The sequence below is a fragment of the Chamaea fasciata genome, unplaced genomic scaffold (genome assembly GCF_029207755.1).
Source record: "Chamaea fasciata isolate MVZ Bird 193981 ecotype frontalis unplaced genomic scaffold, bChaFas1.0.hap1 SCAF_19, whole genome shotgun sequence".
In the NCBI taxonomy this organism is placed as follows: domain Eukaryota; kingdom Metazoa; phylum Chordata; class Aves; order Passeriformes; family Sylviidae; genus Chamaea; species Chamaea fasciata.
Window position 1 is genome coordinate 6,476,992 of NW_027094104.1, and position 19,314 is coordinate 6,496,305.

Consider the following 19,314-nt stretch of genomic DNA (forward strand, 5'->3'; position numbering starts at 1 on the left):
AGGTTTAGAAGTCCATTGTAAGTAGAGCAGGTAAATCTGGACATGGACTTCACGTTAATCAGAGCTTTAGTACGACCTCAGGAGGTTTAGGCAGAAGTGGCATGTGCTGAGGCTTGAAGCTTTGACATCCCCTACACTGATTCTCCTTATGCAGAAGGGAAAGTCGGGAATTTTCTCACATAAATATCCCTTTAGGGCCTGTCTTTTTATTTAGTAGCTCATCAAAAGATTTGAGCTAAGATTTTTCAAAAGCAGAGTTCTGAGGTGATATAACCGGAATGGCTCAAAAAAAAATCCCATTACTCAAAAAAAAAAAAATCTCATTATCAGGCAGCCTCAAATCCGCAACCGAGGAAGGGCCCGATCCTGGCATTCTAGACAGGCAATCTGAAAATAGAGGTATGAAAAAAAATTCCAAAAACTTAACAAACAGACTCCTGGTAGTTTTAGACCTAAATTAATACCTTTAATGTTTTTTTTAGCATGTTTCACAGAGGGTTCCCAACAATGCCTGCAGATGCCCAGGGCTGTGCTTTCCCCGACAGGTGGGCGGGCATTATCGGAAAACATATGGCAGAAGACAAAACCCGGAGGTGGATCAACTGCGTGTGGACCAACTGTGTGGGATCAGTCAGAGGCAAAGACAGAATCCACACATCAGATCCCTTCTCCCCGTTTAACCCCAACACACGGCCGCGGCTGTGTGCTTCTGCCGAGAGGCTTCATCAAAATCAGGAGCTGACGTCCTGCTGGCAGATGGCAGCGGGGTGCCGTCAGCAGCGCTGAGGTGGCGCGGGGCAGTGGGCTGGCACAGCTCACCAAACACCTCAGGCACAGTAGCTGCTAGGTTCCCCTGGGGTAGTTTGGCACTGGTTGGTCCAAATCCCCTCGTGTAACCACTCGTGGTTTTAGATGCCTGGACCATAACCATGGTGGGCTATGGCCAGATGTGTGTGCTCACAGCAGCCGTGCTACGAGCAGAAGGCAGTGTGCAACACATGCAGCTGACTGCACCTTCCACTTACATGAAACCCATTCATGACTGGCCAAAAAACCTCCTGTGACAGACCAGAAGCTGCCACACCACATCACAGGCAGTAGGGTTTGACTTGAGGTGACCCAGCCCCAACACCATGGCAACCACGAGAGTGGAGACCTCAGGGACAGGGTCAACACCTGGTCTGCCACACTTCAGTGCCTCAAAAAACTAGAGTGGCCAAGGGGTTCATAGATACGTGGGCGTAAAACCCCAGATAAATCCACGCAAGCGTTCATATCTTTGTTTCCAAGGGTTAGCTCAAGTTCCTCCAACCCAGCTAGAGGGTAGATGGGGACCCAAATTGGTGCGATGTTATCTCAGCATGGTACTGAATCCCTGAGGACTTGCACAGATATTGGCAGGAGCTTGTGATGACACAGGACAGCAAAGGAGGGAACAGCAGCATTTAAAAGAAAATGTAATAAAAAAGTGAAAAAAAAAGAAGGTGTTGAACACAACTTATACCTCAAACATCCTTGCTGAAAACAGATCCCCTGGCTAGAGCTTGCCAAACACACCATGCACACAGCCCAAATCGCCTGCTCACAGATCTACAGCTAAAATACAAATGCTGCAGCTCCCAATATTAAATTCAGCCATGGTTTAATGCCGTAATACCTGTGGGAACACTCAGACACAGGGTAATAAATAGGCCAAGAACTTATATGTCAAGCTGCACCTCAGGACAATTTGAAATAACTACAATTCTACATTACTCACATAAAAATGCCAACTCATTCATGAGCGCCCCAGTGCCGAGGCAGACTGTGCTGTTATCAGTACCACAAAGATACGGCTGGAAAGGAGATGTGTTCCTGGAAGCTTTCCTTCTCATCCATCAGCACCACTAACCTGGACCCTGAAGGCTGATTTCCCCCCTCTGTTCCCCCTCTGCAGTGGTGCTGTCAAATCAAACTGGCCCTGCAGGCACAATCCAGTTAAACCCCGTGCCCAACATCTACCACAGTCACAACATCCCTTCCTCGTGGGGGCTGACATGGAAAACCCAGCAGCCCTGGAAGGGATGACATGTTAATAGCATGGATTAATGAAACTTTGGATTTCACGGGCACTTTCTGGTCAGAGATGTTGTTGGAATGTGCAAATCCGGAAGGGACGTGCTGGCACGGCATAGCTGGGTGATGTGGGGAGGCAGAGGAGGAGCAGCACTTACATTGCAACCCTCCCAGGATCCTCAGCACACACTGGAAGGGCTGTGACCCCTCTGGCCCATGGTATTTCCCTCCCAGACCACCCAATTCAGGAGATATCCAACACCCAAAATAGCCCTGGCACTGGCTTGTGAGGGCTATGGGTCAGACTGACACAGCAGCAACAAATCCACCTGCCTCCCATTGCTTCACCCCAGAAAAGCTGCCTGTCCCCCCCCCACTCCTCCTCCACACTCTCTTTTCCACTTCTCTTGCAGGAAACAGTTTTTAATATCTGAGACACTGGGCAGACATAATAAAAATGAAGAGTGGGAACTCCTGAACCAGAGGTGAGAATTAATATCCAAAAATCTAAGATAATTGGCCAAACTGGATTGAAAGAGAAAGGGAAAACTTCCATTTCATCCATCCAGGAGAAGATCCAGAGCAGCCTGGAGGTCTGCTGGGGTGGGCGAGCTGAGCATCTACTGGAAGCACACCCCACTCTGACCTGGCTGAAATGGGCTGAGTTATTTTGCTTTGGGACACTACACATCCCTAAACAGTTGACATGGGGCGATGCAAATTACTTGGGGGATTTCACAGCCATCTGTGAAGCAGGGCATCCCCCCAAGACCCTCAGTCCCACTCAGGGGTCCCCAGGGCAGCTCATGAGTCCCCTGAAGCAGCTCATCATCCCTTTCAAGGGACACAGGGCTGCAGCTGGTCCATGGGGCACCCCTGCCATGAGCACCACTGGGATTTATTTGTACCAGGAGAGGGGGGCTGTGATCATGATCCTGCCCTGGAGAATTTCAGCCAGGCTGTGGGGAGTCAGACTCTTCTAAGAATGCCAGCTATGGGATTTTCATTCAGCTACAGATGTATATAGATAATAAGATTTTTTATAAGATGCTTCTACTCTAGAGAAATCACAAATATGTCTGAGACCTCTTTCCTGAGACATCATTACAGTACAGCAGGAATGTGATTTTCTCTCCAATGGGAATTGAAATTACCATCTCATCCCAAACAAGAATTCAGAATTTCAGACTTGGGAAACTCTAACACAGTGCACAAAATCTTGGAGGTTCTTCCCTCTATTTCAGTCCCTATTCCTTCATCCCTTTGTTCTGGACAGTAAATCAACCAAAATTAAAAACCATAAATAAAAGTCAGCTTGAAAAATAACACGGAACTTTTTGTTCCCTAACTGTCCAAATGGACGTTTCAAACACCTCAGACAACATATTCCAATAAAGTTGGGGGGTATTTTGAGGCCAGTTCACTGAAACCTCTCCTCTCCCCCAAACAGCTTCAAATGTGATAAACTGCCATTTTCTGACAATAACTGTCTAATCAAAACACTATCGACCAGTTCTAGAGAGAGTCACTGACTCCTGGCACACAACCAGCTCCATGGATCCTCACTGGGCTGGGAGGAAAAGAGCTGGCAAAATCACTCAGATTTTCTCTCTGAGGGCCACAACACAGCAGCTGGGGGAAATAACGTCCTTCGACTAAATGGTATATTGTGGGGAAAAAAACCCAAACCTGCAGGGCCATCCTAAAAAGGACATTTTTCAGGAAGCTGAAACTGAGGTGCAGAGCCTGGGGTTTCTATGCAGCACAAAGCCTCTGCCCACCACCCCCATTACAGCACAGCTGCCACAGCCTCAGCTTCTCCACTAAAAGAAGAATCTGCTAATTCTCTCATCAGTAGCAGCAGTGCCTAATTAAAAGGAAAGCATCCTATGATTAAATGAGCAACACCCAGAAAGAGCAAGATCCAAGTGTAATTCAACTGTGGTACAAAACACCAGCTCTGCCGATGAGCCCTCAGTAAATACTGAATTTTGTTTGTTTCTTGCCTTGCTGGACACACAGATGCGTTGTCCTGGATAAATCATCCCCTGTTAACTTTCTGGTTGTGTAGTGTCGATTTGTTGATATACCAAACAGCACATTGACAAGTTGTGGCAGCACATGAAATCAGAGCAGATGGGGCAGTGCCACTGAGAAAACACTGAGCAGCACAGGGGCAGTGGGAGGATGCAAGCTCTGGGCACCCACCCAGACCTGACCCTGGTTGGCAAGGGGCGAGTATGGCAGCCAGGAGGGCATGCTCTCCACACCCTGCCTGGAGGATTCAGGCAGGGCTGTCCATCACCAAGCAGGGCAGGATGGGAGGAAGCAAGGGACGATGTCCCCAGAGTGCCTCATGAGGTATCTCAAAGCTGGACCAGCAACTTTCCCTTTTTCAGCATTCAGAAATAGGCTGTAATGCACTTCTTTCTTTTTTTCCCCCTATTTGTAAAGCTGAGTAGAAGCTCCTGAGTGAGCATGGCAGAAGGAACACGCTCCATTTCTATGTGGGGACATGTCACATCTCCCTGCACACAGGGCTCCAAGGTGTCTGCTGAGCAAGAGAGGCTGTGAGCACTGAGTAGGGAAGAAGGAGCTGGGGCCATGCAAGCCCCGGGGTCTGTGTGCCCCAATTTCTGAAAAACAAGCCCTGCTGCTGGATGAAGTGCAACCAAGTGCCCCAGCAGACAGTGCCCAGAGCTCACAAGGCTTCCAACTCCTGCCTTTCTCCAGCTGTGACCCATTTAGTGCACAGGGTCCTCATCATCATCATCCAACCTGCACCCAGTGCTGTGGGTATGGCTGGCACAGATCCATCCATCTCACACCCCCCGTTGCCCAGACAACAAGCTCCAGGCTGCAGCCAAGCCTGCTCTTGTCCAGCCCCTGCTCCTGGGATGCCAACGCAAAAGAATAGAAGCACCCCAGGGTTTTTCCTCTCTATCTTGCTACCAGTAAAACAGAAAAAACCCTCTGTCTTGCCACAGCACAGAGCAAGGGATGGGACGACCAGCCAGGAGGCAGATCCCTCCTGATCCCAAGGGATATCTTTGAGATATTGCTCTGCTTCTGTGAGGGGATCCAGAAGACCGTGAAAACTTCTAACCCATTCAAACTGCTGCAAGAATAAGACCTTTCTGAAATCATTACCATGGCAACTAGGAAAAATAACACAGAAAGAAAACAGCGACTTCAGCTATTTCACAGGAAACACCAACAACGTTTCACTGACTCATCACTTGCAGATTTCTAATATATATACATAAGAAAGAAAATCAAATGGGTCACACAAAGATAGGATTTTCAACTCGGCACTGCTCTGTTAAGACCCTCTCCACCCTCCATGGGGGTGCAGAAACACACCAGGTCCACCCCGAAACAGGAGCCAGACCATGAGTCCTGGGGCAAAATGCAAGAAATTCTGACGAACATAAGCAGCTCTTAATTAACAAAATGAGGTGTCCCGTCTTTGGCCTCTCCCACGCTCAGTTCCCCATGACTGATAGCTCATAGCTGTGTCCTCACTCAACCCACAAGCCTTCCCCATGAAGTGCCCCCATTACATGCACGTTAATCCCCCTGTATCAGAGCACCCACGGAGCCATGACCATCCAAAACACCAGTTTGGTTCCCTTCAGTAAATACAGCTCCTGTTGGCTCCAGAGCTGCTTGCGGCTTTATAAATAGAAACTCAATCCACACGATTTTCAGAAGTGACATTCATTGTCTTTGGGGCTCCTTAAAAGGTATCAGGCTTTAACTATTGTCCTGTGTCTAGCAGAGCAAACTTGAGCCATGCTTAATCGGGGTCTGATAGGCTTCCTCTGCTTGTCCTTTGCCAAACTGGTTAAAGAAAACAATTCAGAAACTAGCAGGATTGCAGCAGGTTTTGCTTTGCACGTCCTGGGGCTGGAGACATGGAAAAGAGCAGTGTGCTCGCTGCTCAGTGGGCTGGAGGAAGACTGCTGGGATGTTCGGGATTTAGAGGCATTTATTATAAGGAAATGACTTTGACACACAAGTGAACAAGTCCAGTTACATCCCTTCACTGCATGGGAAAGAAGGATTTTCTTATGGGCTGAATGGAGGCTGAATATTTCATGCCACAGCAAGTAATGCTGTAAGAAAGGGAGGAAAGCAGCTTTCATTTAGGAGAAATCAGAGCTGTCTGCACAGGAGGGATTCCCCTTCTGCCACCTCTGCTAATCTCCTTGTCTTCCACCCAGCCTTCCCCATTCCAATCAACAAGCGCCCCTTCCCACCCCACATCTGCAGAGAGAGAAGGAGCTCTGTGTCCTGTGCACATGGAACCTCCTGGTGCAAGACATTCCTCTCCAGCACATCTTTGTTGAGGAGCCATGGCAAAAACCTTAACTCCCTGGCCCCGACTGCCCATATGGGGCTGAGTCCCAGCCACCTCCTGTCTACCTTGAGAGCGGGGTGCAAATGAGGGGATGAGGCCCAAATTTGATGGAGAATTTCATCAACCCACCCTGAAGGGTCCTGCCACAAACCATGGCTGCCCAGACCCATAAACAGGGCCTGCAGACCACACCCTCCTCCACCAAGTTCTGCAGCTGGGTTCTCTTTATCACTCTCAGGAGGCACAGCAGATATTCTTGCCTGAACTCCTTATCTCTCTCTCTGCTTGAGATTTCTGGATGAATATTATCCCAGAAAATGCAAGAAAAACATGAACCAGCTCATCCCTCTGCCCAGGTTTCGAAGGAGCTTAAGCTGAACAAAAGCTGCATTTCCACTTGGTCACACCTTGTAAGTACTTGAGATTTAAAGCTCTCTATTTCTGGTTAATCTAAACCAGAAATAAGATAAGTTTGAAACTTATCTTCCCATTAGTACCTGAGAAGGGACCAGGGGGAGGGAGGAAATAAAAAGAGGGAAAGGAAAACACTGTTACTGTAGAGCTCCTGCACAGTTTTGCTGAACCTGGGTTTCTGATGCTGGTAACACTATCTCTAATGCTGACAGACATCCATGGGGGAAAAGCCGCTCGTTTCATAACATCAGCAAAAAACCAATTATAACAAAGAGCTGAAATCCAGCAGAGATGAGGGAAAAAGCACTTGGCTCCTGCCCCTGCTCCTGCTGGTGGCTGAGCAGGGTAGAAATTAGGCTCTGTGAGGACATGAGTGGCAGCAGGGCAGAGTCATGGGTGCCAACAGCATTGGGACAAACCTCTACCAGGAGAACCGGGGAAATATATGGACTGATCCCTGGGAAAACACCAAGAGCCAGAAGTGCTTACAGATGAAAGCATTTGTGGTGCAAGCTAAGGGTGCTCCAGATGCTCTAGCTGAATTTCCTGGCTCCCACCCAAGGGGAACAACCACAATAATCAAAGAGGGAACAGAAAGAAATGCCTGGCTATCTGCAGAGAGCAGCGATTTTTCCTTCACACAGGGATGAAGCAAGTTTTGAAAGCGCACATCATTTTCCCATTTCACCAAGCTGGAGTCTCGTCTCAATGCTGCCTGAGCAGAGATAACACGAGGGTATGGATGGCAGCTGAAACAACAGCTGTAATGATAGGATCTAAGGCAGCCTGAGTATTTCCAGCCTCTGAACTAAATTAACAAGAAAGGATTGACACTTATGGTTCCCCAACCAGGGAGCTGAAGAAAACTTTAGCAGGTGTCAAGGAATCTATCTAGGCTCATCCCTAAAGCATGCAGAGAATTGATTTATCTGATAAAAAAAAAATAACCTTTCCAGTTGCATGAAATCTCATTTAATTTTCAAATAATTCAGCCTCCAGAACCAGGATAAAGTCTGCTTTGTAGGCACAGCCCATTTTTTAATGACTAAGAGGACCATGGCATTTTTTAGCCCTGGAAGAGCTTCACAAGTGAGTCAATTAAAACATGCGAGTTCCTACAAGACCTCATAAACCCTTCGAATCCCCGAGAAGCAGAAGAACCCCCAAGGTCCATAAATAGAATTACCCCCAATAACAAATAGAGAGCTGGTTTTGAAGTCAGTGATCCTAGCGATTAACAGCTCCGATGACTTCCATTAGCGTTGACTCCTCCAGTCTCCAACAACAAGCCGTTAATAAGAATAATTTCTGGGTAAGCAGGAGCTAATTGAATACAGCACATGCAAGCCCATAGGGCACCTCATTTTCCTGCCGTGGGAGTGCCCCTTGCACCTGGAGTGTCGAGGAATTAAGCTGACAGTAGCTCCAAGCCCTACATCGGCAAAGCCAGCAGGCGCTGAGGGAGGGAAAAGCCTCGCTGAGCTGCCAAGGCTTTGATTGCTTGGCTAAGAGCAGCTGGCACAGGGCTGGAGAGATGTGTAATGAAGTTAAATAGAGATGTGGGATGTGCACCCGAGTGGAAGTGGAGATACCTCTAGGAAGAGAAGACAGTGCATGAATGCAAGGCCTTGTGAGCTCCTGGGAAGAGCCCAGGGCAGAGGAAGGTTTTCCAAGGAAAGGCTGTTTCATTGACTCAGGGATGCACACACCTGTGTAAGTGCCCTTCTAAAACAAAGCCTAATGAATCAGACTCATACGGGGAAGCATCAGATGAGAAATTTCACCACAAAGCTGGTCTGTACCATTCAGTTCGAGTGAGACAGCTGGGGTACAGGGTTAAGGGGTACAGCACCAGTGTGTGATGCAGAGAGCCCCTGTGCAGCACCAGTGGCTGCCTGGACGTGGGACAGGTCTTTGAGTCCTTGCATTCGCAGGAAACAACTCAGAAGAGATGCAAGAGATACCAAAAATACTTTACAAAACAAAAGGATTCCCTTCCTTCCTGACCTGGAGACCTGACACAAATCCATGTGCATCAAAGAAGCCAAAATATGTGTGCCCTGGATTGACCTGGCATGGAGCCACAGAGGCTGGAAGGGACACGGGGTGTTGTCCACAGCTGCCCTATGCAGCCAGACAAGGCTGAGCTGCAACCAATCCCCAGATCTCCCACAGCCTCCTCAGGAGGTGAACGAGCACTGGGCAAGATCTCACTTTAGGACATAGGGATGGTCAAAGGAGCAGCCTCCAGACACCTGACAAATCTGCAGCTGCCACCCACCAGCAGCAAAACATTCAACTGGGCTTGAAACTGGTGGAGATTGGGATGCTCTTGGCCACCAAGTCCTGGGAAAAAAGTACTTCTCATCCCAAAGATGCCCTTATCTTTCGAGGCAGTGCTTCTATGGGGATCCAGACCTGCTACTCTCCAGTCTGCCCAGAACTTTGGACACCAAGCACCCTTGGCACCCTGAGATCTGGGAACCAACCTGTCACATCCCCACTGCCCAGTTTCCTTACACCATTTCTCCAAGGAACAATCCAATTTTCCTCCCACATGGAGAAATCAATCAGTGGGTGTCATGACAGCTAATAATTTCCAGTTACCTTCTTCCCTGCACATTGAATTCAGGCAGAAGCAGAAGTACATAAATACCATTTGGGTGACTATTATTAATGCTTGAACCTGCAGCCTAATGGTTGCTCGATGCTGGCAGGTTTTCTAACCCTTCACCTCCCCTCTCCATCATCCTGGATACCTAAAAATTTCATGTTCTGTGATGCTGATTAAGACAACCCTTCTGTTCTCAAGCCTAGACTGTTTACATAAATAGACACTTTAATGCATTTTGCCAGCAAGGTTTCCTTTGACTCCTTGGCAGATGGTTGATATTTCCGTGCTGCAGCAGCTATTAGATCGTAATGTTACCAGTGACAAGTCTACATCATCTGTACCCTGCTCTCTCCCCTGCAGCAGGATGTACCAGGAATTCAGTGTGAGGTACTGCCATGGGCTTAGGCTGCTCCTGTCTCCTGCAGAAGGATTTTGCCCACCTTGGCTTGGGGCACTGTGGCTTTGTGGATCCCTACAACGTGCTGCTGTATGTGGGGGCCCTCCACTGGCTGCAGTCGTGCTGGGGGGATGTCAGGCATTGCCTTACCCCACTGCCTTGAAAAACTGCCTCCCATGGATAATGAGCTTTTCTATTTGGGTGCTGTCCCAGAGAGTCATCCACCCTTGTCACCTCTCCAATTTGCTCTTAAAAATTAACAAAAGGCTCCCCACAGGTCTGAACCAATCCTTTCTTCCTTCTTTCAGAGACACCAGGGTTTTGGATCAATCTAGATCCAAGTCCACACAAGACCCAGGCAGGGATTTGAACCACTGCAGCTTTGGGGAGGCCAGTGAAGGACTCTCCAGTCTCTTTCTTGTTATGTTAACAATGGCAAAACACCGCAGAGACAGCGGCTGAAATTCAAGTGCTATTTAAACAAATGAATATGTAAGATATAGTTCATACAATGCGAGTTCAGACAAGGAAACTCGGAACAGTCAGGAAGCTCAATATGAACCAGATTTTAAAAACAAAAACAAAACCCCAAAGCCCTTCCTCAAGGAAGCCCTTGCCGAATTCTTTCCCCTGCTGAGGAGTCCAACATCACGCCTCATACTAAAGCCTTTGCTTTTCACTCCAAGAAAGGACTTGGAGGGAAAAAAGGAAAATAAAAGCAGCACATTATGGAACAGAGCCTGGCTTAGGGCCAGGGCTGGGGGGAAAGCAGCACAGAAACCCTCTGGTTTAGCAGCACATTTTACTCCTGCTCTATGGCAGAACAATCTTTTGCAAAGCCCCAGCTGTTTGAACCCGCAGCGCTGCAGAGGCTCAGCTTCCCCAAGGCGAATCAGTCAATTGGTTCAACAGTGTATTTAAAATCCCCCCGAGTCTACCTTTAAATCACATTTATATTCCTCTACCCAAAGCTAATAGTTTCTACCTGCATTTTGCTTCATCTCTGTAGAAAAACAAGCTATTTAGCAGCCACATTAATAATACGTGGCAATCTGGTTGTCATTTCCCTGATGGAAAATTTCACACTGCTGCCCAGCAGCCGCGACGTGGCGAGTGCTGTGAGCACCTCACACTGCGCTGCCTTCCTCCCACTGCACCCAGAGTCAGGAGAACAGGAGGAGTTGGATCTGGATGGGTGGGGTGGGGAGGAAACACGGAATTACACCCAGTCAGGTGTACCTGCAGCTCAGGCATGTGCAGGAGCCACGTGGAAACAACCTGGTGCTGAGTGAGAAAGTCAGTCAGCTCATGTCAGAAAGAGCTTAGAGGAGGAAACCCAGCTCTTGAAGCCCCAGCCATGTGATGGTAAAATGTGTGTTGACAATTTACTGTGGAAGGTGGCCTATGGAAAAGAGTTTGGGGTGGAAGAGGAGCTTCATCCAGCAGCCCTGGCTATGGGTGCTCAGTCTAGCCAGGTTGACTGATGGGTGAATACAAATAAACAGCAGGAGGTGGGGGCCAGTGTTTTCAACACACTCCCAATTGCCAGTCATTTGTACGTGGCTTCAGAGAACCACTGTCATCTTAAATATCCCAGCCTGGCCTACTCCAGTTACCACATCTGTTAACCAAGGGTCTGAAAGGCAGTTACAGGTCCCTCCAGGCCGCCTGTCCCAAGGTGAGATGTCAAACCTCCAGAGGACCAAACTTTTCTCCCTGGCTATTATGAGGATCTCAGCTCACCAGCTCCTGTCTTGAAGTCCAGGATACTCTGATGGTCCCAGAGCTGCTGAATCCCACCCAGCATTGCTGGGGGCAGATGGGTGGGCAGAAGCCTCTTCCTTCTTGAGTAACCTCCAGCCCGTCCTTCCTCTCAGAGAGGAGCAGCCCCTCTGCCAAAGGGCTGCTTAACAACACAAGGTTTTGACATGACACCCTAAAATAGGCCCTTAAAATATTTACCCTAATATAGCCCACTGTGCCCAGGGCAGCATGTGGAAAGCCCAAGAGGTAAATAATGTCTAAATAAGCAGAGAGCTTAATATAGAAAGTCATGGAGTCAAGTACTCTTCAAGCACCCTCACGTCTTTGCAAACCTCAGTCAGTAAAGATAAATTTGACATGGTTGATCACTCACACTTTTAGGAAAAGCTCTCCTAAAAGAAAAAAAAGCACGTTTCAGTGTTTATAATCTCTGCAGGAAGGCCTGGTCCAGCATTTTTCCCCTCTAATTCCTGCTCTCATAACTGTCAGATTATGAAATTGCCAACTCTAAGCCTTCCGAGGTTACAAAGAAACACCTCTCTGTTCTCTGCCGCCACTTGGAGCAGATGAACTAATAAAAACAAGCTCTGCTATTCCCTCCAAATGCCTGGGAGAAAGGAATCTGGAACAGTAGTAGCTTCAAAATACCATTAAAGAAAGCAACCACCTACAGTGTCTGGAGTCCCCCCACGCTTATCAGCTCCCTTCACCCTTGTTACCCATAAACCACGCAAAAAATCTGCCTCTTGTCATCCAGATGTTTGCTGGGAGTCACCACTGCCCAGGGAAAAATACAGAAATCTCCTGTCCCACTTTTCCCAAGGCAGAGAATTAAGGAGTTGTGTTGCATTTAGGGTGTTTGGTGATGGGAGCTTGCTCAGCCACCCATCCCCAGATGGTCCCCTGGGTGGGAGCCCACACCAGCATCTCCCAAATATGCTCCTGGTAAAGGGCAACATGCTTTGACAGTCTGCTCCTTGGGCAGTCACAGCAAAGACACCGTGGATCTGCTTTCATCCTTCAGCCAAGGGAGAAATAAGTGTTTATTGGTTTCTGTGAACCACCTCCTCCTAGTTTCTTTGGAGATGATCTTCCCGAGATTATTAAATAAAGGTGGAATCACTCAAGCTTCCCCGCAGAGCTCCTACCAAGGGCAGCAAATGAAGGTGAAGCCAGCAGGATTTTGGAGTGCACCACTGTTTAATGTGTACTGAGAACAACACTTAGCCAGCCAGACTGCATCAGGGGGAAGGTGCTGGCTGGAAGGGACACATTGAGCACAGCCATGTCTCCCTGGCACTCGGTCACTGAGGAATTAAAGCCACAGGATGACAGGGGAATTGGGAGTTGATCTGCAGCCACCATCGCTTCCACCAGGAGCTAGGGGAGAAACACTTCTGCATACAATCACAAGAAACTCAGCAAACATGAAACATGCCAGGAAGGGAGAAAAGTGGAATCTCGACTTGAGATGCAATGAGCTCCCAACCAAGACTGCTGCTGTGTCTCTGGGAGCACAGAGTTCTGACATCCCAGGAGAAGCAACATGCTGGGAGCCCTCAAGATTGGGAGCAGTCCATAACAAGGTTTTGCAGCATCTCTGCATCTCCACTCATAAACTCTTCACCCCAAAGGAAGCATGCACCTGCAACCCCAAGACATGTTGTGCTTGAGGCAGGATCAAGGGCACCATGCCAGGTAGGCCCCAGCAGCAGCCACAAAACCCATGTGAGGCCACAGCATGCAAAGCCTCTGAAAGCAGAGTTCTTGTCATCCTCATGGAGATGTTTCAAGAGAAACATGGCAACTCCCTTTCTTAACGACTATATGTAGGGAAAGTTCTGCTAGGTGACAAGCAGTGAGAGGCTGGAGCAGAGGCAGTCTCCTGCCTGCAAGGACTTAGATAATTGAGTGAAGGAATAGCCAGTGATGAGTCTATTTTGAACTTATCATGCTGCTGCTGGAGTGTTCACTGAGGAGGCAAAGCCATTTGGTACCTCCTCTCCAAGGAGGTCAAATTCAGTAGAATTCCCTGCCTGCAGCTGCACTGACCCCAGAGCCCACAGCTGCCAGCAGCACCTCAAGCACTGCCAGGCCCACGCTGACCTGGTGGCAAAGGGCTGCTTCCTCTCCTTGCTCCCCTCACCACAGACCCCAGCACTACCTGGTGCTGCCCAGGGGACACTGGTCTCAGCATGGTGCTAATCATCCCTGGCAGGACTAGGAGGCAGGAGCTCACATAGCCAGGTACCAGTCAAGGAGATTGTTGCAACCTGGTAGCAAGCCTCTGAGGAAAAATCCTGCCTTATTCCATTCCGTGACCCTTCCCAGAGCATTCCAATGTCTCTCACCCCAAACCATCCTGCCAGCAGCTGGATTCAGACTCATAACCCCACCCACCACCCCTCGGCACCAGGAGCTGCCAGGACAGCACTCACCTGCTCGTGGTACTCGATCCCCATGCTGAGCGTGTTAATGAGAATGGCCACCATAATCCCACGGCCAAAATATTTGCTGTCCACGATCTTCCGGAAGGTCTCACACACCACGTGCCAGAAGGCCAGCACCAGGTGGGCTTTCCTGGCCCGGGCTCTGCCCCTCTGTGGGTCCCGCTGGTCACTGTAGTGGGCATCCTGTGTGAACTCGTAGACCCCCTCACTGTCTGAGTCGGCCGTCTCGTTGTCCGACAGCTCGGCCTCGCCCGCCAGGGCCGTGAGGCAGTAAGGGCAGCTCTCAGGGGTGCAGGAGCCACCATCCAGCTTGGTGCAGGGGCTGGAGATCTTGCAAGAGCTTTGGCAGGGACCTGAAATGCCAGCAGAGCAGGGAAAGAGCAGCTCGTCAGCTGGGACAGGGGGCTACAGGAAGCAACCCCCACTCCCTGTTAGAACCAAACCTTTGCCCCTGAGATGACAGGCATTTCCTAATGGGAAGAGGGCTTCTGCTGGGTTAAAATCTGAGCTCCCCAAGTGCCTTCTCTCTGTTTACAGAGCTCTCTTTGCTGCCCCCAGACACATACCACCCCAGGACCCTGAGCACACCTCATTACATCTCTAGCCATTACAGGAAGCAGGAAGCAATGGGTTCCCCTAGTCCTGGCATGCTCCTGGCTGTAATTAGTGGGAGGACTGTTAGCTGCCTTCTTTCCCATTCCCTCTGCTGATGCTCCACTAGCTTCCCTCTCTACATGTTGGCCTCAGCGGCAGCTGTCAGGTGTCTCCTGGGTGAAATACCAGCAGGATATTCCCCAACATTCCCACTAGCTGACTGCGAGGAGAGAGGGAATGTGTGTGCCTGACTCCTGCACAGCAGCACCCAGCAGTGAGAATGCAAACCCTGCGCTAAACCAGCTCAGAAGCCAGTTCTGTGTGGTCAGTCTCTGGGCAGTGCTGCGCTGGGGGCAGGATTTGATCTCTTCCCTGCACAGCTCCTGGTGGAAATGTCAATGTGATTGCAGTGGTGTGGAAAAGGCACTGACTACCTGGGAAAGCTTGGCCAGAAACCTCTTGGTGGCTGAGAGTGTTTGGACTAGACTAGCCTGAGCTCCCAAATTTCAAGATGTGGAGGGGAAAAGAACGTCTTGCAGTGAGGATCAGGAAACTCCTGCTCCAAGAAATATGTATTCAGTGTCTGACTCTTACAGGCTTCCTGAGCAAATCACAGATTTTTAATACTCAGCATCTGTGACTGCCCTTGAACACTCATACAGAGGAGACACTCAATCTCCCTAAGCCTTGTGTCCCACAGGAGCGGAGCTGCACAGTGCTCAGGGGTGTGATAGGACTCAGATCTGGAAGGTGTCCATCTGCAAGCTCTAGCTGATTTTGGGAATACAGGATTTTAGAAGTGTTTCCTGTAAATGGTTTGGGAGTGAAGCAAAATCATGAAATTTTGTCCTAACATTTAATTTAAACCCACTCTATGAGAAGTTTAAAGCCATTCCCTCCTTCCTGTCATTACATGTCCTTGTCAGAGTCCCTCTCCAGCTCTCTTGTACTTGTCTAATCTACAAGATGGGGATTGCACTGAAAACCCTCATATCCCTTGGATTATTGCAGGTATGAAGTCTGGGAGGTTGAAACCTCTCTCCTGAATTTGGCTATAAGAGGCATTAGGTAGGTCAGAAGATTCCTGTTCATCTCACCTGGAAAGCCATCACCTTTCTCTGTAACGTGGACTGAAAAGAACCCTGCAAAAATTCGGAGAGAGAAAAAAAATTAGGACCAAAATTGTATTTCTGGAAAGCAGCCCCAGATGTAGATCCAACCCCAGCTCTCACCTGTGCTCTGTGTCTCCAGCAGCTTGTGCATGGTGCTGTACGGCCCAGGAGGGATGTTGAGGTTTGTCAAGGTGCTGCTCCCAGCACCCACTGCTGCCTCCCCCAGGTTCTTCTCTTTCAGCATCTCATGGGAGGTGCTGGAGTGCACTGTGGGGTACACCTTGCTGCCCACCACGTTCTTGGGGATCCCTTCTGGGCTCGGCAAGCCGAGGCTTGGCTGTGTCAGGGACGACCGGTAGCGCACTGGCTCAAAGTGACAGTCAGCGTGGTAGATGCTGTGCACGGACTCGGTGTTGCTGGGAGAGGCACTGGGGGTCCCCAGGGAGTTGGGTGCGGAGGGAGGGAGCACCAGCCGGTTGGTCCCGTTGTGGAGTGAGCTGGTCTCCACATCGCTGATCTCCGGGCTGGCACGGGGCGCTCGCAGGTTCCCGTTGCCCAGGTGGTAGTGGTGGTGGTGGTGGTGATGGTGGTGGATGAGGTGGTGCACAGAGGATCTCTTCCTGCTCCGGCGTTTCCTGGCGTGCCGCTCAGCCCCTGCCTTGCTGGTGGGGCTGCTGAGGAAGCCCATCCTCACGCCTGCTGCCCTGTAGGCCTTCACCAGCTGCTTGCTGCCTTTCCGGGCAATGTAAACCAGGTACTTGAGGAGCTCATCATAGCAGCTGCCTGGCTCTGAGAAACTGGCAAGGGTGCTGGCGTTGGACAGGTAGCGCACGCGCTGCTCCTTCATCAGCTGGCTCTCACGCTGCTTTGTCTCAGAGAACTGCGTTGCTATAACCACCAGGCACAGGTTGATCATGAAGAAGGAGCCCACCTAAGGGGACAGGACATCAGCCACCTCAGCGTGGCTGTGGCACCCCACAGATCTGCAGGGCACAAAGAGTGGGGGCAAACCCCAGCCAACCCCACCAGCTGTGTCACCCAGCGGGACCACTGGCCAGGCTGACTCACCCCCCAAAGCTCCCGCCCCAGGGACTCCCACGCCAGCCCTCCGTGGAGGACGTCAGAGATCAAAGACGAGAGAAGATTATTATGACAAAAACTTCTTGCTCTTTTAAGATGGTGTTTTTCTCTCTCCACAGACAGCAGTTGTAATTATCACAATTAGTGGCATTACGATGAATGCACTGAGCCTTCCTGATAGGAGCGGTTTTTTCCTGCCAGTGTGTGGGCAGCTTGCGAGCAGATCCCTTTCCCCTGCTAACGGGATTTGCGGGTGACTGTTACGCAAGGGCATCAGCAGCCTGTACCCACAGCTTGGAGATTTTCTTTCCAACCAGGGTTTCATGAGGTTCTGCCTTCTGCAGAGCCCAGCCTGGATCACAGGGAATTACTGACGTGCTAACGGGCTATCACACACTGCTAACGTTACTAGCACGGCATCTGGAAAAGTACTGCTTGCTCTTCCTCTTCGTCATCTTGGGGAGGCTGAGAGGAAGGGTTTGTTTCTCTCTTGGGGAAGCTAATAGAAAAAAACAGCATAATGGACTAAACAACCAACTACTTCTCGTCAGGGTTTCAGTCCTGGTTCGATGGGGAGCAGAAATCCCCACAGTGACCTAACTGACAATGTGCAGCTATGTTTCTGGACTTAGACCAATTGTGTAGCAACACAAGGACTCATCTCACTTAGCTACATCTGAGAGAGGCACCTAATGATCCTTTAGAGTCAAGAGAGAAATAGGCGCATCAAGTCTGCAATGCATCTAATTTATTTTGGATGTCTACCTTCAGAGGAGATGAATCACCCCCTTAAAGCACCTATTTTTCTCCCTTGACGATAAAGGGAGTCTAGACAACGAGCTCAGCCAGTCACTGTAGACAATTCTGCTTGCATAGATGAAGCCCATCATGGAGCCCACCCCACAGAAACCCTTTGTTGGCTCCTTTGTGGGTGGTCTCAGATGATGTTGTGAAGTGTGGGTGGGCTGTGGGCAGTAATCTCTTCCCTCCTTTCTAAACGTGCTCTCTGAAGTTTGGGACTGTTTTCCCGAAACATCCCCACTGCACTAAGGACCCAGCCAGATGGGCTTTTCAATGTGGAGGAATTTTTGGGCAGCCTTTCCCCTTTCTGGCACTCAGAAACTGACCAGGTGAAATTTGCCTGCTTTAAAACCTAAATTCAAGGTGGCAAGCAATAGAGAGAAGCTCGGAGCACAAGGAGAGAAGTAGTAGTAGAAGGAACAGCAACAACAGAAGTGTATCTACCACCACTTGAGCACATCTTTCTTTCCTTCCTCATGTTTGCAGCAAAATGCAGCTGCATCACAATTCCATAGGGAAGCTGTGTTTCTCCCAGCTGGCTGGTTGCTACTTCAGCTTTTATAATCACTGCATCCTCCGCCCTGTTCCTCTAGGTGACTCCACTCTGCTCTCTCCAAATGCCAGGAGGACCCCCCCTGCTCCCCTAAGGCCACTCACGATGATCAGGAGGATGAAGTAGATGAAGTTGTAGAAGGAGTGGGCATCCATGACAAAGTACATGATGTCCACCCAGCCTTCCAGTGTGATGACCTGGTGGAGACAGGAAGGGAAAACAAACTCCTCAAGGCTCAGTTACAACAAAGTGCACAGGCAATGTTTCTTCTGGCTGGGTCATGTCTGACACCCCACAGTTGGTCTTGGTGTGGCACAAGATGCTGAGGAGTCAACTCCTTCTCCTCCCAATGCCAACAGCCACATTACCAGCTGCACAGGCTGAATCCAGCCCCTTTTCAGCTGGACTTAAGGGCCACTAGTGCATTTTGCAGAGAGAAGAGCAGTCTCTAGGCTCTCTCCCACACAAGCATCATCAGACTGCACACCCACAGGGTTTTGTCCATGCATGTGAGGTGGAGACATTCCCAAAACAGGCAACATATTGTATCCCTAACACTTTGAGCACCTGTGCACTACTATATAAGTGCTCACTAGTGCAAAACAGCCCCCAGGAGTGCAATTACACAGCCCCTGGGGACACGTTGGGGGCAGGACCTGCTGTCACCTTGTGACAGTTGGCAGACAGGGCTCACCTGAAATATTGCAATCCAGGCATAGCCAATGTTATCAAAGTTGATGGCTCCCTTGAAGGGGTTGTGCTCCCCAGCAGAGCAGTTGGTGTAGTACTGGTTCCAGTTCACACACGACGTGTTGGTGGTGTCATTGTAGGAATAATAATCCAGGGTGCACTCCAGCCCCTCTTCCCTCCGTGTTGGGATACTCCGACAGTAGCGCATCCCATTCTCCCGGGGCTGGGAGCAGATGAAGGGATTTTCATCTTCGTTCTCTGTCTGGTAGTACCGCTCCAAATCCACCGTGTAGGGGCTGAAAGAGTCCAGACAGGGCTGGGGTTTGCACACCGATTGCAGGCAATCTGGCAAGGAGACATCTGTAATAGCACAGTCTGATACCTGCTTTTCTGGATCTCAAAGCTATTTTGAAAAGAAGGAATCCCC

The 19,314-nt window shown here is 49.7% G+C and overlaps 1 protein-coding gene across 14 annotated transcripts in view; it reads right to left on the reverse strand.

Annotated features, from left to right (window-relative positions):
• The window catches only part of CACNA1G (calcium voltage-gated channel subunit alpha1 G), a 144,744-nt gene that overhangs the window by 66,759 nt on the left and 58,671 nt on the right, over positions 1-19,314 (reverse strand). For all 14 annotated transcript variants that reach the window (XM_066200363.1, XM_066200362.1, XM_066200360.1 and 11 more), the window contains exons 6-10: positions 18,892-19,183; positions 18,302-18,394; positions 15,884-16,694; positions 15,749-15,793; positions 14,046-14,410 (exon numbers count right to left, since the gene is read on the reverse strand). In XM_066200363.1, coding sequence (XP_066056460.1) covers positions 14,046-14,410; positions 15,749-15,793; positions 15,884-16,694; positions 18,302-18,394; positions 18,892-19,183 — 1,606 coding nt within the window. The remainder of the gene's footprint in view (positions 1-14,045; positions 14,411-15,748; positions 15,794-15,883; positions 16,695-18,301; positions 18,395-18,891; positions 19,184-19,314) is intronic.